This window comes from Engraulis encrasicolus, chromosome 8, assembly GCF_034702125.1.
Source record: "Engraulis encrasicolus isolate BLACKSEA-1 chromosome 8, IST_EnEncr_1.0, whole genome shotgun sequence".
NCBI lineage: Eukaryota > Metazoa > Chordata > Actinopteri > Clupeiformes > Engraulidae > Engraulis > Engraulis encrasicolus.
Window position 1 is genome coordinate 40326714 of NC_085864.1, and position 13107 is coordinate 40339820.

The 13107-nt window shown below is 44.1% G+C and overlaps 1 protein-coding gene across 1 annotated transcript; it reads right to left on the minus strand.

The window, feature by feature from the left end:
• Positions 1-1563: 1563 nt before the first annotated feature.
• LOC134453691 (cysteinyl leukotriene receptor 1-like) lies at positions 1564-12102 on the minus strand. The gene is made up of 2 exons (XM_063204478.1): positions 12081-12102; positions 1564-2914 (listed from the first exon to the last, which is right to left on the minus strand). The coding sequence occupies exon 2, from the start codon at positions 2902-2904 to the stop codon at positions 1678-1680; it is 1227 nt and encodes a 408-aa protein (XP_063060548.1). The 5' UTR covers positions 2905-2914; positions 12081-12102; the 3' UTR covers positions 1564-1677.
• Between the last annotated feature and the right edge of the window lie 1005 nt (positions 12103-13107).

The window sequence follows — 13107 nt, forward strand, 5'->3', positions numbered from 1 at the left end:
AGCAAGCCAACGCTTGACATAAAAAATAAGACACTTAACCACCTTAATAAACCCCAGCCAACGATTTTAACTGTATTAAGCCCCAAAAGAGTGGCATACCCCTTAAGGGGCTTAATGTTCAAAATAGTACACTTGTCCTTAAAGTGATACTGACCCATTTTTAGAAATAGGCTCATATTACACCTCTCCATGAGTTAAATTATCTAGTTTTGCCTTTCTCATGTACTTAATGCCGTTCTCTGAGTACGGCAGTGGAAATTTTACCTCCAAGCTAGCAGTTAACATTGAGTCCTATGAGACCAGTTAGCCGCCAGTTGGTCTCATATGACTCAATGTTAACTGCTAGCAAGGAGGTCAAATGTGCACTGTCATATTCAGAGAACGGTTGAAAGTACAAGAGAAAGGTATAGCTCAATTATTTAACTCAGGGAAGGTGTAATATGAGCCTATTTCCATGGGACAGTATCACTTTAAAGCAAAAAAGGCCAACAATCTTGTAATGTACATAAAGGGAACAAACAACAGTCTTCAACTGCCTGATGACAATAAGGGACAACATACTGAACAGTATTTACAGTAAACATTTTACACTGCTCTAGTCAAACAACCATTTCCTCAGTTCTGAGAAACAGTCGTGGTGAATGACTGGCATAACAGTGAATCACACAACAATCCAACACCACCATGGCAGGTGGAGAAGAGTCAGACTGAATAATAAATAAACAGACCATGACTGACCATGACTGACCATGAATTGCGACCAATGGCAGAACATGGCATTCATGAGCAAGAAACCTGTTGTCCCACTGCTTCGATTTGACATTACCTGCAACACCTCCATATGAGATGTCCTGTTCTTTTATCACTGGTGTCAAAGGTAAAAGCAGTGGTAAATACATGGAGTATGTACAACCCTAGCACATGATATTACATAGCTGTTACACCAGTTATTACACTCTTCCTAATGAGGTAGCTAGACTGTGTTGTCACTGAAAAAGAAACCCCCCCAAAAATACAACTCAGTACAAATTTGGTCCAACCAGTGCTGAATCGTAAAACTGGTAGTCTGGCCTACTGGTTGCAAAGCGAAGGTACATGTGTTAGAAGGAAACTATGGCAGGGCTTTTTTCTATTTCTACTTTTACTTTTGACTTCTCTGACTTTTACAGAGTACATGTGACCCTGACCATCATGTTCATTGAGTCCACCAATTGCTGTGTTGAAATGGCTGACTAGAGACCATAACATGGAGATTGTAGAAGATTATTCACTGTTCTTTTTTAACCAAATTACAGTATTATTATACAGTGTTTCCCATACATTGAGGAAACTATGGCGCACCGCCATGGTTTAAATCTGGCCGCCATAGTTTCCAAAAATGTGTTAAAAAAATAAAATAATAATATATATATTTTTTTTTTACTTTTTTTTTTTTTTTTTTTTTTTTTGTTTAAAAAAACGATTTCCGTTTAAAAACTGCCCCCATAGTTTCCAAAATTTCTGTGGGAAACACTGTTATATCTAACAATATACGGTACGATCAGAAGTCTTTTGCAATACATGTTTTTTAAACAAATTTCTTGGGCCAGCTGTTACTGTAAGTCTTTCAAAAGATTCTCTGAGTCGGAATCCGCCATGACTCAAAGGTGTATTATTGTTGTTGTTACTGTAAGATGATTATAGGGCCGTACTGCCCCCATTGCCATCCGTCATTTGCTCTGTCTCCTGCGGCAGTTGAGTCAGCAACAGTGGCTGCTGGTTGCTGGGGCTGTTGGTGGTGGTGGTGGAGCTCTCTTGAGTGTTAACGGAAGTGGTGGTGGCCGGCATCTTGCATGTCTGGCCACGTATCTCCACGTTGCATCTAGAGCTGCTGCTGGACTCCTCCTTCCTCCAGCCGCCGCGCCAACCGTGGAAGCCCCAGGCCCTGGCCATCTCGCACAGCACCCGCATGAAGCCGTTGCCCACGAACAGGAAGATGAGCGGGTCCAGGCAGCTGTTGACCACGGCGAAGCACATGGTGGCCACCACGCTCCTCTGCAGCGCGGCCTTCACCTCGCAAGGCACGTCGCGCCGCTCCACGTGCTCCAGGTGCAGCGTGCGCTGGACGTGGTACGGCAGGAAGCAGACCAGGAAGACCAGCATCACCAGGCAGATGAGAGCCACGTCCCGGGTGCGGCGGCTGGAGTGGGCCCTCAGGATGTGCCGGATCATCAGCGCGTAGCACAGCAGCACCGTCAGCAGTGGCAAGGCGAAACCCACGATCAGCACTAGCATGTTGGCCCGTTTGAGGAACGCCCAGGCGTCCTCGTCGCGTGGCTCGAAGCAGCCACTGACCTTAATATTGAAGCCGTCCAGGGCGGCTACGTAGATGACGGTGCCTCCCAGCACGAGCACCCAGATGCCCACGCAGAGGAAGCGGACGCGCCGGCAATAGATCTGGTTCTGGAAGCGCAGTCGGCCCGAGAGCACGAGGTAGCGGCACACGCTCAGCGCCGTCAGGAAGTAGATGCTGCAGTACATGCTGATGTAGAACAGGTAGGTGGTGGCCCGGCACGCCAGGTCCAAGAGGTCCGCCTCTCGCGCATGGTGCCCCAAAACCACACTGCCGGCGCTACCACCGCCGCTACCGCTGCTGCTACCCGACCAGGCCTGCGTCTCCCTCTGGTAGTAGGCAATGCGGAGCGGCAGGGTGAGGATGAATACGAGGTCAGACACGGCCAGGTTGATGAGGATGATGGTGGACAGGCGGTTCTTAACGGACAGCTTGCAGAAGACGTAGAGGGCGCCGGCGTTGCTGAGCAGACCAAGGATGAAGACCAGGCTGTAGACCACGGTGTAGGTGTTGACTTTGTACGCCTCTGAATGGTTGCAGGGAACGTTGCTGCCTGGCTCCTCTGCTGCCATTGTTTTGACCCTTGGGATAGAATATAAACACAAAAAGGGCCGGTAAGAGGGACTTCTGGACCCTGTTTCTCAACAGTGTCGTTGCTAACTAGTTAGCAACTTAGTAAGTTGCCTATGGGAAATTGCATTGCAACCAAGTAAGTTGCTAACTTAGTTAGCAACAACACGGTCGAGAAACGGGGTCCTGATCCTGGAAACTGAACCCACACACAGCAACTACAAATAACAGTGAGGGATTTCAGGTTTTTGTTTCAGTGCTGGAGGCTGGCAGGAACTAAACAATAGTTGTAGTTAATTCAGTTTATCATGATGGTTTAACAACATGAGACCATGCATTTCTCCTGAAAGAGTTTTTCCAATACCATGCTCCTATTGGCTTGTTTTGGGACATTTTCATTGGACCATACAGTATGTAAAAGATTGGCGTCCTGCATCAAAGACCTGTGGAGCCATGGAGGTTTCACTTTCATATTACCACAACATGGTTTGCATTGAGTAGTAAAAATTGAACACTACATCTTTGTTAGTATTTATTTTGATAACTGCAGTGGATGTTGGATATCAGATTATATTTCTTGGCTAGAGTTTTGAAAAAAAAAAAAACAACTTAATTCAATTTTTCTTGCACTATTTAGCACACGTATCTGTCTCTCTCTCTCTCTCTCTCTCTCTCTCTCTCTCTCTCTCTCTCTCTCTCTCTCTCTCTTACACACACACACACACACACTTTTGATTGTGGTGGAGTGAGAATCTTTGTCATTTTCTGTGAACACACAGCAATAGTTGAATTGTGAGTGTGAAGTATGAAAAATGTGTGTAAGCAATTGTTGTTGTAACTCTCTAGCTCTTATCTCATTCAGGCGAGTGGTGTTATGTCAGTTGGTGGAGATAGTAGTCAAGCAAAGGGAACGGGGGAAAGAGAACCAGTGACAATATCTGGCTGACATTGCATTTGACACGTTGTCACGACAAGTCTCTCAGTGTTGGCTTCCTGTGTTTGAGTGATAGCATCATGCATACCATCTATCTTGACACAACCAAAGGAGGCGAAATGTGGTTTGTGTGTGTGTGTGATTTTGTGTGTGTGTATGATTTTATGCTTATGTGTTTGTGTGTGTGTGTGTGTGTGTGTGTGTGTGTGTGTGTGTGTGTGTGTGTGTGTGTTTGTCTGTTCGTGCATGATTGTGTGCGTGCGTGTGTAACGGAGGCTAACTAGCACAGAGTTGGCGTGGAACGTTGGTAAACCTCCCTCCGATAGCCTCATACAGTCTCGTGCCGTTGGGCCGAGAGACTCTTGGCCCAGCGGTATCGTACTGTGTCTCCCATTGCCGAACCATGTAGTTGACGAGGTCGCATGTTCGATCCCCGAGGGGGGTTAACAGGTGCAAGATGACCTCCGTCACAGTGGTGCCGCTGACCCGGGATGGGAGTGAGGTTTAAGGGGGAGAGTGTAACGGAGGCTAACTAGCACAGAGTTGGCGTGGAACGTTGGTAAACCTCCCTCCGATAGCCTCATACAGTCTCGTGCCGTTGGGCTGAGAGACTAGTCTCTTGGCCCAGCGGTATCGTACTGTGTCTCCCATTGCCGAACCGTTGTAGTTGACGAGGTCGCATGTTCGATCCCCGAGGGGGGTGAACAGGTGCAAGATGACCTCCGTCACGTGCATGATGGTTTGAACATCTGGTCTTACCGTTTTCCCCAACTCTCCCTCCCTTCTTCTTCACTGTGCTTTAGCATAACCCCTAACTTTAATAATGATTATTTTGAAACGATTCCCACTGCTTGACCAAGACAATGACTGAGAGTTAAGAATAGAATATCTAAACATCTGTAGTTGAACTTTAAACGGTCTCGATAGTGAGCACTTGAGTGGATCTAATTTTGCACAGACGATTCCAATTTAAGTTATTACACGTACAGTAAGTGCAATTCCTGTTCTACTTAAGGCATCAATGCTGTATTCTTTTTTGCTCCAATCTCATTTCTGCAAGTGGTCCATTATGGGGAAATCATACAAAAAAGGAGTGCAGTCGACTTCTCGTTCTACGTTTGGCTTCATTATGGATGCACATTCTAATGCAAAAAAACCCAAAATACTTGGCCTCTGTGTAGAACATCAATACTCATGCATGCATAGCAGACAAATAGTTCCTGGAACTGCAGCAGATTAAGAGCAAAATTCCCCTCTGAGGGCCAAAAGATACCAAGGCGGAATGGAACGGTCACAGGACGGACGCGGTCTTTCTGCTTAGTTTTGGCCGGCGTGCTTTTCTCTGCCTTGCACACTGACAGCGTCGGCGTGCGCGGCCAGTCCTATTCAAAACCCTAGCCACAGCCAAAGCTAGCATGCTACTTTGCCATTCATTTGAATGAGACACCGCCGGTCGCCGGCGTGAAAAATACGCTCGAGTTCTATTTTCCAAATGCAGCGCGGCGCGGAGCCGGCTCCCGCGCCGCTGACGCCCGACTACCGCCGGTTGGTGTGCAAGGACAGATAGGTTTCAATGTATTTTCACCGACGCCGGTAAAAAACGTGGCCGTTCCGCGACGCTTTACCGCCTTGGTGTGTAAGACCCCTGACAGATGAAGCCATTCTGTGTAACAGAGGTGGAGCTATAGGGGGGGCGAGCTTGGCATTTACCCCTGGGCCCAGGGCCCTCCCGTACTGGTGGTGAGGAGCCTATTGTGACCTTTATGGGGGTTCTTTTCAATATTTTGACCTGGGGCCCTATGTGTAATTGTTTCACTACTGCTGGAGAACACAAATGTTGTGATGGATTAACATGTTAAAGTTTCAGACATGCTTCACAAACCAGACGGCACTGAAATAGCCCTGGGGTGAATTTCTCAAAACCAAAGTTGCTTACTACATTAGCTACTTTGTTGTTTTCAATGCATTTTCCCATTGGCAACTACCGAAGTTGCTAACAGGCTAACAACTTGTCTTTTGATAAACTCACCCCTGCTTTGGCCACTAGCATGACAAGCATGGCATGCTGTAAACCATTTGCTTCTCCTTTTGCTTTGGCAGTGCAGTGGCATCTTTGCAACACTTATGAATACCAGCTCTCTTTCAGTTGAGGGAGTACACTCTCAGTGTACGATTCTCCAAAGCTCTTTTCAGTCACGCCGTTAGGCCAATGGGCTGCACTGAGGGCGGGTCCGCCATCAGTCAAAACTGATTCAGTCAACTCATATTGACCTCTCTTCGCATGGACATAGAGCTCTTCAGCGTTGACGTCAACTTGTATGCGGCGGTTGGCGTTCGGGTTCTATGGCGATTTTTTTACATTGCAACACGCCATAGAGATTCAGGTTTGGTAAAAATATAAGTTGCACGCCAACAACGAACATTAGCGTGTCCCCGCATCCCTTTCTCATTAGTGGAACGGATCGTATCATCATGTTGGTGTATTCACATGTTAAATCATGACGATTTTAATTCAATATTGCTAACCCCTTTCTGATCATTAAAACTTCCGAACTACATGCAGTTGTCTCTTACCTGTTACGTCATCCGTGGTACGCTACATCACGAAACGTGAAAGACGATAAAAAAATCTTGGTAACGTGAAAGACGATAAATATTTTGCTAAACGTGAAAGACTATAAAGACTTTTGGTAAAAGTGAAAGACGAGCTCTTGCTAAACGCTGGAAGGATGCTATCAAAAAGCGGATGAGAGGACGATCGAGAGCTCGAGCCCGAATTTATACTTTCCTTTGGTTGCCATGGGTACAACCCTCCGCACGTACATGACGTTAGATACAGGCGCCGCTTCTGTAGTCGCCAAAAGTTTCCGGGTTTAGCATATGGACGCAACATCGTATTTATGTCGAAGTTTGACACAAAATGATCAACCATGTCATACCTACAGCCTATTTTTAACACCCTCGACAGCTTGCGGGGGTTCGCTAAGCGCGTGCTTGCACTCGGAGCTTATTTGAAACTGGCCCCTATTCATTCCCAATGGGAGGCCGGAAGCCGATACGAACCAGGATGTCCTTAAATGCTAACATGAAAGATTACAGTCTACTACATGCTTCCGCGTTACTGAAGAGCTCTATTTGCCCGATCCTGTGACTTAAAGGGGTATGCCACTATTTTGGGGCTTAATACAGTTAAAATCATTGGCCAGGGTTTATAAAGGTAGTAAAGTGTCTTATTTTTCATGTAAGCCGTTGTCTTGCTTTAAGACGAGTTAAAAGAGGGTGTATGTTGCTAAGCTAGTGAAAGTCAATGGATCCGTGTAGCATGTGACACTTTATCACCTTTATAAACCCCGGGCAACGATATTAACTGTATTAAGCCCCAAAATAGTGGCATACCCCTTTAACTGTCTGATAGAACTGCCCTCAGATTCCAGGACCTCTAGCTCTGCATCCAGTTTCCACAAACTTGAGGACTAAATTGTTTTTTTTTTTTCTGGGACCAGCTGTCTACAGAATTGACAGACTCGCTCACACTACAAGCAGCATTTTTTTTGTAGAATTCCCTTCGTGTACCACTTGAGTGACAGACCACCGCTGGTTATCTTAGGCTTGTTGTCTTAGACATCAACTCGAGATTGCTTTCCTCTGACTTGAAACTAGTTTAAAAAAATATGCTTACACGTAATTTTCACAACTGCCACGTTATCCCCAAAGCTCTTCACATAAATTCAATGACTGCTCACACCATGCAATGCAAAACAGGTCCTCACCCCACCAAAATGTATTTTCAATACTTACACACATTTAAAAATGTCATGCACTTGTCTGTCTCACACCACTCACTTCCAATGACATCAAAACTTGTGTGTATAGAAAACTGTGTATTTTGAACAAAAAGTGTCATGGCTGAGAACAGGGCTGGACTGGTAGTCTGGCACACCGGTCATTTTCCCAGTGGGCTGTCTGTCCTCAGGGGCCGGTGCGCTTGGGTACTGTGACCGTCCCATTATTTATAAGGGTCGGCCCATTTGGTACATATTCAGTATGTACCGTAGACTTGTGTGATGGGCCGGTGTAAGCCTAAAATGCCTGTGCCATTTTTTTTTACCCCAGTCCAGCCCTGGTTGAGAATTAGTGATATGTTTTGCTAATGTCAGAGGTAGTCTTGAAATCTGAGTCTTGGGGTTTAGGATTTTTTTTACACAACAAATGAACAAGCTCTTTGGTGCTAATAACAACATCTGCTTTGCTGAGTGGGAGGGAATGATGCGAAGGAGGCAGATGGACTCAGGCAGAGTAGAGTGTAGATGCAGTATGCAGGGGGATGGAGGAGAGGAAAGGGAATTGGAGATAGGAGGAGGAGGAGGGAAGAGATGGGCAGATGTTTCGCTGTCAGTTTGGGCAGGAATGTGTAAATATTCAGATGATGTGGAGTTGGGCCAAGACAAATAGCCAGAGTCACAGAGGAGAGGGGGAGAGAGAGAGAGAGAGAGAGAGAGAGAGAGAGAGAGAGAGAGAGAGTTGATGTGTAAAAAGTTCTAAGATGAAGTTAAAATAAGGTATTACCTATGTACATGTCACTGAAACCGCTTTCAATTTCATTTTGAAATGAATATGAAAGTAGACCTACATCATCACAGAGGAAGGTTTGATATTGAGATAACAGTGTTTCAAACTCAAATCCCAACCTTCCTAACAAGACTCTTCCTAACATTGTCCCTATAACTCCTTATAACCGATAACAACCACATGCATGGTTGAATTGCCCTTATGCAAAGCACATATTGTAGCCCAGGGATGGGGAACCATTTTCATTCGAGGCCCACGTCAAATTTGATAAAGTCCTCCAAGTGCCATACCATGAACAAAAACCAGGATTTCCCCCTGCACTTCAGGCCTATTGAAGGTTGCCACTGTTACAAGAGACCCCACTTTCACTAGTTCCCCAGAAAATATAATTAAAATATATTAAAATATATTTAAAGTGTATTAAAATATAACATAACTAAAAAATTATATTGGGGGCCAGATAACACAGCCTCAAGGGTCATAACATGCCCCTCGAGACATAGATTCCCCACCCCTGCTGTAACCCAACATTGCTGCAGGGACAATACACCTATAATAATGTAATGTTACATTCTGTGTATGTCTAATATACATACATTTTATGTTTTTTCTTCTCATCTAAGTTCAGTTGGGATAGAGCAGGGCATATAGTAAGTTCACCCAAAAGACTCACAGGGTACTGCTTTTGTCTTTTGTTTTTACGGGGAGTTAGGGTTAGTTTTGGCTTCTTGGTTTGAATTTTTGGTCTTGGGGTCTCTCTCTTGCTATTTTGCCAACACTGCTTTAGTTTAAAGGTGCATCTTGCGGACAATAAAATTCATACTATCTCTGGTACACCGATCGTCTGTGTCCTTTATGTTGCCAAACCATCTTAAACAGACTGGTCTTGTAACAGTGATTCACCATAATAAGGACTAGTGGTGTCAACAATGATCGATTCAGCAGTCCAATCCAATACGGGGCATGGACAATCCAGGATCGATGCGGCAAGTTCCAGGATCGATGCGCAATTTTTTAAGTTTCAATTACTTCCGTGGATATTTCGAGAGCAAATGAATGTTAAATTAAATAAAAGCACTTCAAAGCATTGCAAGACTGATACAGACTGATCCAGACTGATACAGAAAACAGCCCATAAATTGTTGCTCAGTATCTGACTACTTGTATTGCCTCATCATGACTGATGAAACATTTGCTTTGCTTTCAGTAGAAATGTAATGCATTTGGATCGAATCGCATAGAATCGAATCGAATCGGATCGGATCGCTACCTCCCGAATCGTGATCGAATCGGATCGTGAGGGCAGTGCCAATCCACACTACTAATAAGGACCTCCGCCCCGCTCTTGTGTTCGCAATCATGCTGTCAGCAGGTGCCACCTCAGCTTGAGGATGACCGGATACAGAGAGCCAGCGGGGCGATCCTTCAGTCTGCATCTTTCAGCCAAAAGCGTGACTTGGCATGCTTAGCAAACAAACGACTTGGACCAGGAGGCTTGCTGCACGCTCAAATGCACTCCCTGAATCCAGGGCTGCAGATTTTAAGATGGCACAGGGTTCCTAGGTTTGCTATACTGTCCCCTGAGGAAGGCAAATTTTGCGACAAATTACACAAACAGCATCATAATTCTGAACTAATCAAGGATAACATTTCTGCCAAATGTGGAGGGGAGTATTAGCAAGATTTCAAACTCTCTTTGGCAGACATTTCTTTCAATATCGGATCTTGTCACAATTCTGCAATAATCCCCGCGCCCTTTGGCAAATCAGGCCTAGTCTGCAGCCATCTGGCTTGTGCATTGATACTGCCCTGTCTGAGGTCCTGTTCCTACAGTAACTGCATTCCTTTCCTTACTACAAGGAAGACTTAGACGAATAGTAGATAGTTAACCAGAACCCACTATAATCTTCCGGACAGACAGACCAGTTCACGCTAGGCGTAACCTAATGTAATGGTCTTGGTCGACTGGTGATATTACAGGTCTATTACGTGAGCTAACCTCGTCAACAACAGATACAGCGGCGGAGAGAACTATTGATAGGGCAATTTAATCTCATAATGCCCAAGCCAACCACAAAATATCAACACAAACAGTAACTACCAAATGCAGACAGCTAACTGATGTTAGCCAATTCTACGGAATAAACTACCAAACTGAAAGATTACGTTACTGGTTGCGCTGGTTACTGCCCTGTCTGAAGTCCTGTTCCTACACTAACGGCATTCCTTTCCTTACTACAGAGAAGACTTTGAAGTATGACAGGCTGAATTTGGTTACTGCATATCATATCTCTATTGGCTTTCTCTCTGAATTACCTTATATGCTCATGAAAGTCCTTGTGCACTAAGCCTTCAGAAATACAAAGTACAGGTGCAGGTGTGGGGTTTAGTTTAGTGTAGATGAATGTGTATTTGACAGGGACAGTGCACAACATACTGTTTAACCAGATTATAGACACAAGGCTATTGTTCATCTGCTGTCCCTGGACCGGAATTGATGTTGAGTTAAACAGATGATATTAATAATAGTAATGAGGAAAATATCAAGATCAATATCAAGTTTCCATCAAAAACTTGATGAACGTTCAGAAAACATCTTGCAACTGATAGCTGTAAATCTGAAAAAACAAATTTGGCAAAACACATTGTGCACTCCCAAGATATGTATGTTTGATGTTTTCTGAATATTCATCTTTGACCATATGTACCTCACCCTGTCCCTCTTCTTCAACTGCGTCTCTCTTCTCGTTTCCTGCCTGTCTTCAATCAAAGTTTGGCATCTCTTAACTGCTTACTGGGTGAATGTCCGGTCTGAAGAGTGCATGGTCAACAGTATTCTTTTCCCCTTTAGAAAGCTGAGTTCAGCTATCATAAGGTTGTTTTGAAAACCCCAGCACGATCAATTTCCCAATTTTCTAAAGCTGTCCAATAAAGTTGGCAAAAGTGGTTGTTTAACTGGCAGTGGTCGTATTGATGTGCATTGTTGGCTACGCTCCCACTGCCCCCGTGGGATAGATGTGAAGTTTTAGAGTTTAAACTTTGGATTTTTGGGTGGAAGTGGAAATTACCTCTGCTTTGTGATGTGACAACAACTAATTTAGTTACAGTATAACTGTATTTAACACACTTTTATGCACACACATGCAGACGCACACACGTGCACACACAAACACACACACACGCACACACCTGCAAAAAACAATGATACTTAAACACAAACTTAACAGGTTGGCAGGAAAAGCATAGCAAAACAAAATCTTTCAATAAATAAAATAACTTATGTACACACACACGCGCACACACACACACACACACACACACACACACACACACACACACACACACACACACACACACACACACACACACACACACACACACACACACACACACACACACACACACACACACACACACACACACACACACACACACACACACACACACACACACACATTCCTCCCTCCCTTTTATTCTCTCTCTCACTCACTGTTCATAAAACTGGTAACTACTGTAATAGTCTACAACTGCTGAATGAGAGGATGTGTGGATTGACACAACACATTGACACACACATGCGTCACTTCAAAAAATATCCCACTGCAAGGCAACCAAGCAGTAGTTCAACACTGGTACGATAAAAGCCATTCATATGTAAGTAATTAAATCTCATACCTGTAATGCCAATGCAAGTCAATGCTGCAAAGGGGAGACACGGGGCGGTAGCCTGATGCAGTGAAGACTCTGTCGCTTCTGACACGTCTTGCTACCATGCACTACTGCACATGGTCATGTTGCAAATGTGGTTAACTCATATTAGCCTTCTGTGGAAAAAAGATAATCATGCGCTGTGTGCTGCATGAATATGGCAGAGCAGGGGAGATTGTGTGATAATGTCTGCGACGCGGCAACAAAACTTTGTTTGAGCATACAGTACAGCCAGCCACTCTCTCTCTCTCTCTCTCTCTCTCTCTCTCTCTCTCTCTCTCTCTCTCTCTCTCTCTCTCTCTCTCATGCTCCTTCCCTACCTCTCCCTCTTTTTCATTGTCTGTCAGACATGCAGTATACACAGACTTTATCTGAAACGGATATCTTGCATGGGCTTCCCCTTGAAAACAAAGGCCCAGTCGTTTCTAGAGAAGGTGACTAAGGAAAACGCATTGACCTAACATAAACCGATTCAATGGAAATCATTTAATTTTATTAATAGAATCTATTAATCAGAATATGTTTATGTAGAGTAGTAAAGTGGAGTATTCTACTCTACTCTACTACAAGTACTACTATGCATAAACAGATCAAATGTAAATCATTCATTTTATTTTAATAATATAATCTAATATGATTCTCTGTTGATTGTAATACATTCTGTGCAACTGTAAACTCGCTGTATGCCAAGTAACAGCATGACAAAACCTACAGCAATTTAAATATATTTCAATATATAGGCTTTAAACACATACAGTTTATACATTAGAAAATGTTTCACGGAAATTGTCATATAGACTGTTGTATTTCAGGGTCTAACATCATCACTAACTAAATTACTAGTGAACAACTAATTCATAGTTAACATAATGAATAATTGTGTGTTTTTCTCTTATCTGAGACAAGTTGGTGAGTGGTGTTTGCGCATGCTATTGGTTGCATATAGCTTTTCTCATTGAGTACTGTATGAAAGGGGGTTGAAGTGAAAAGTGAC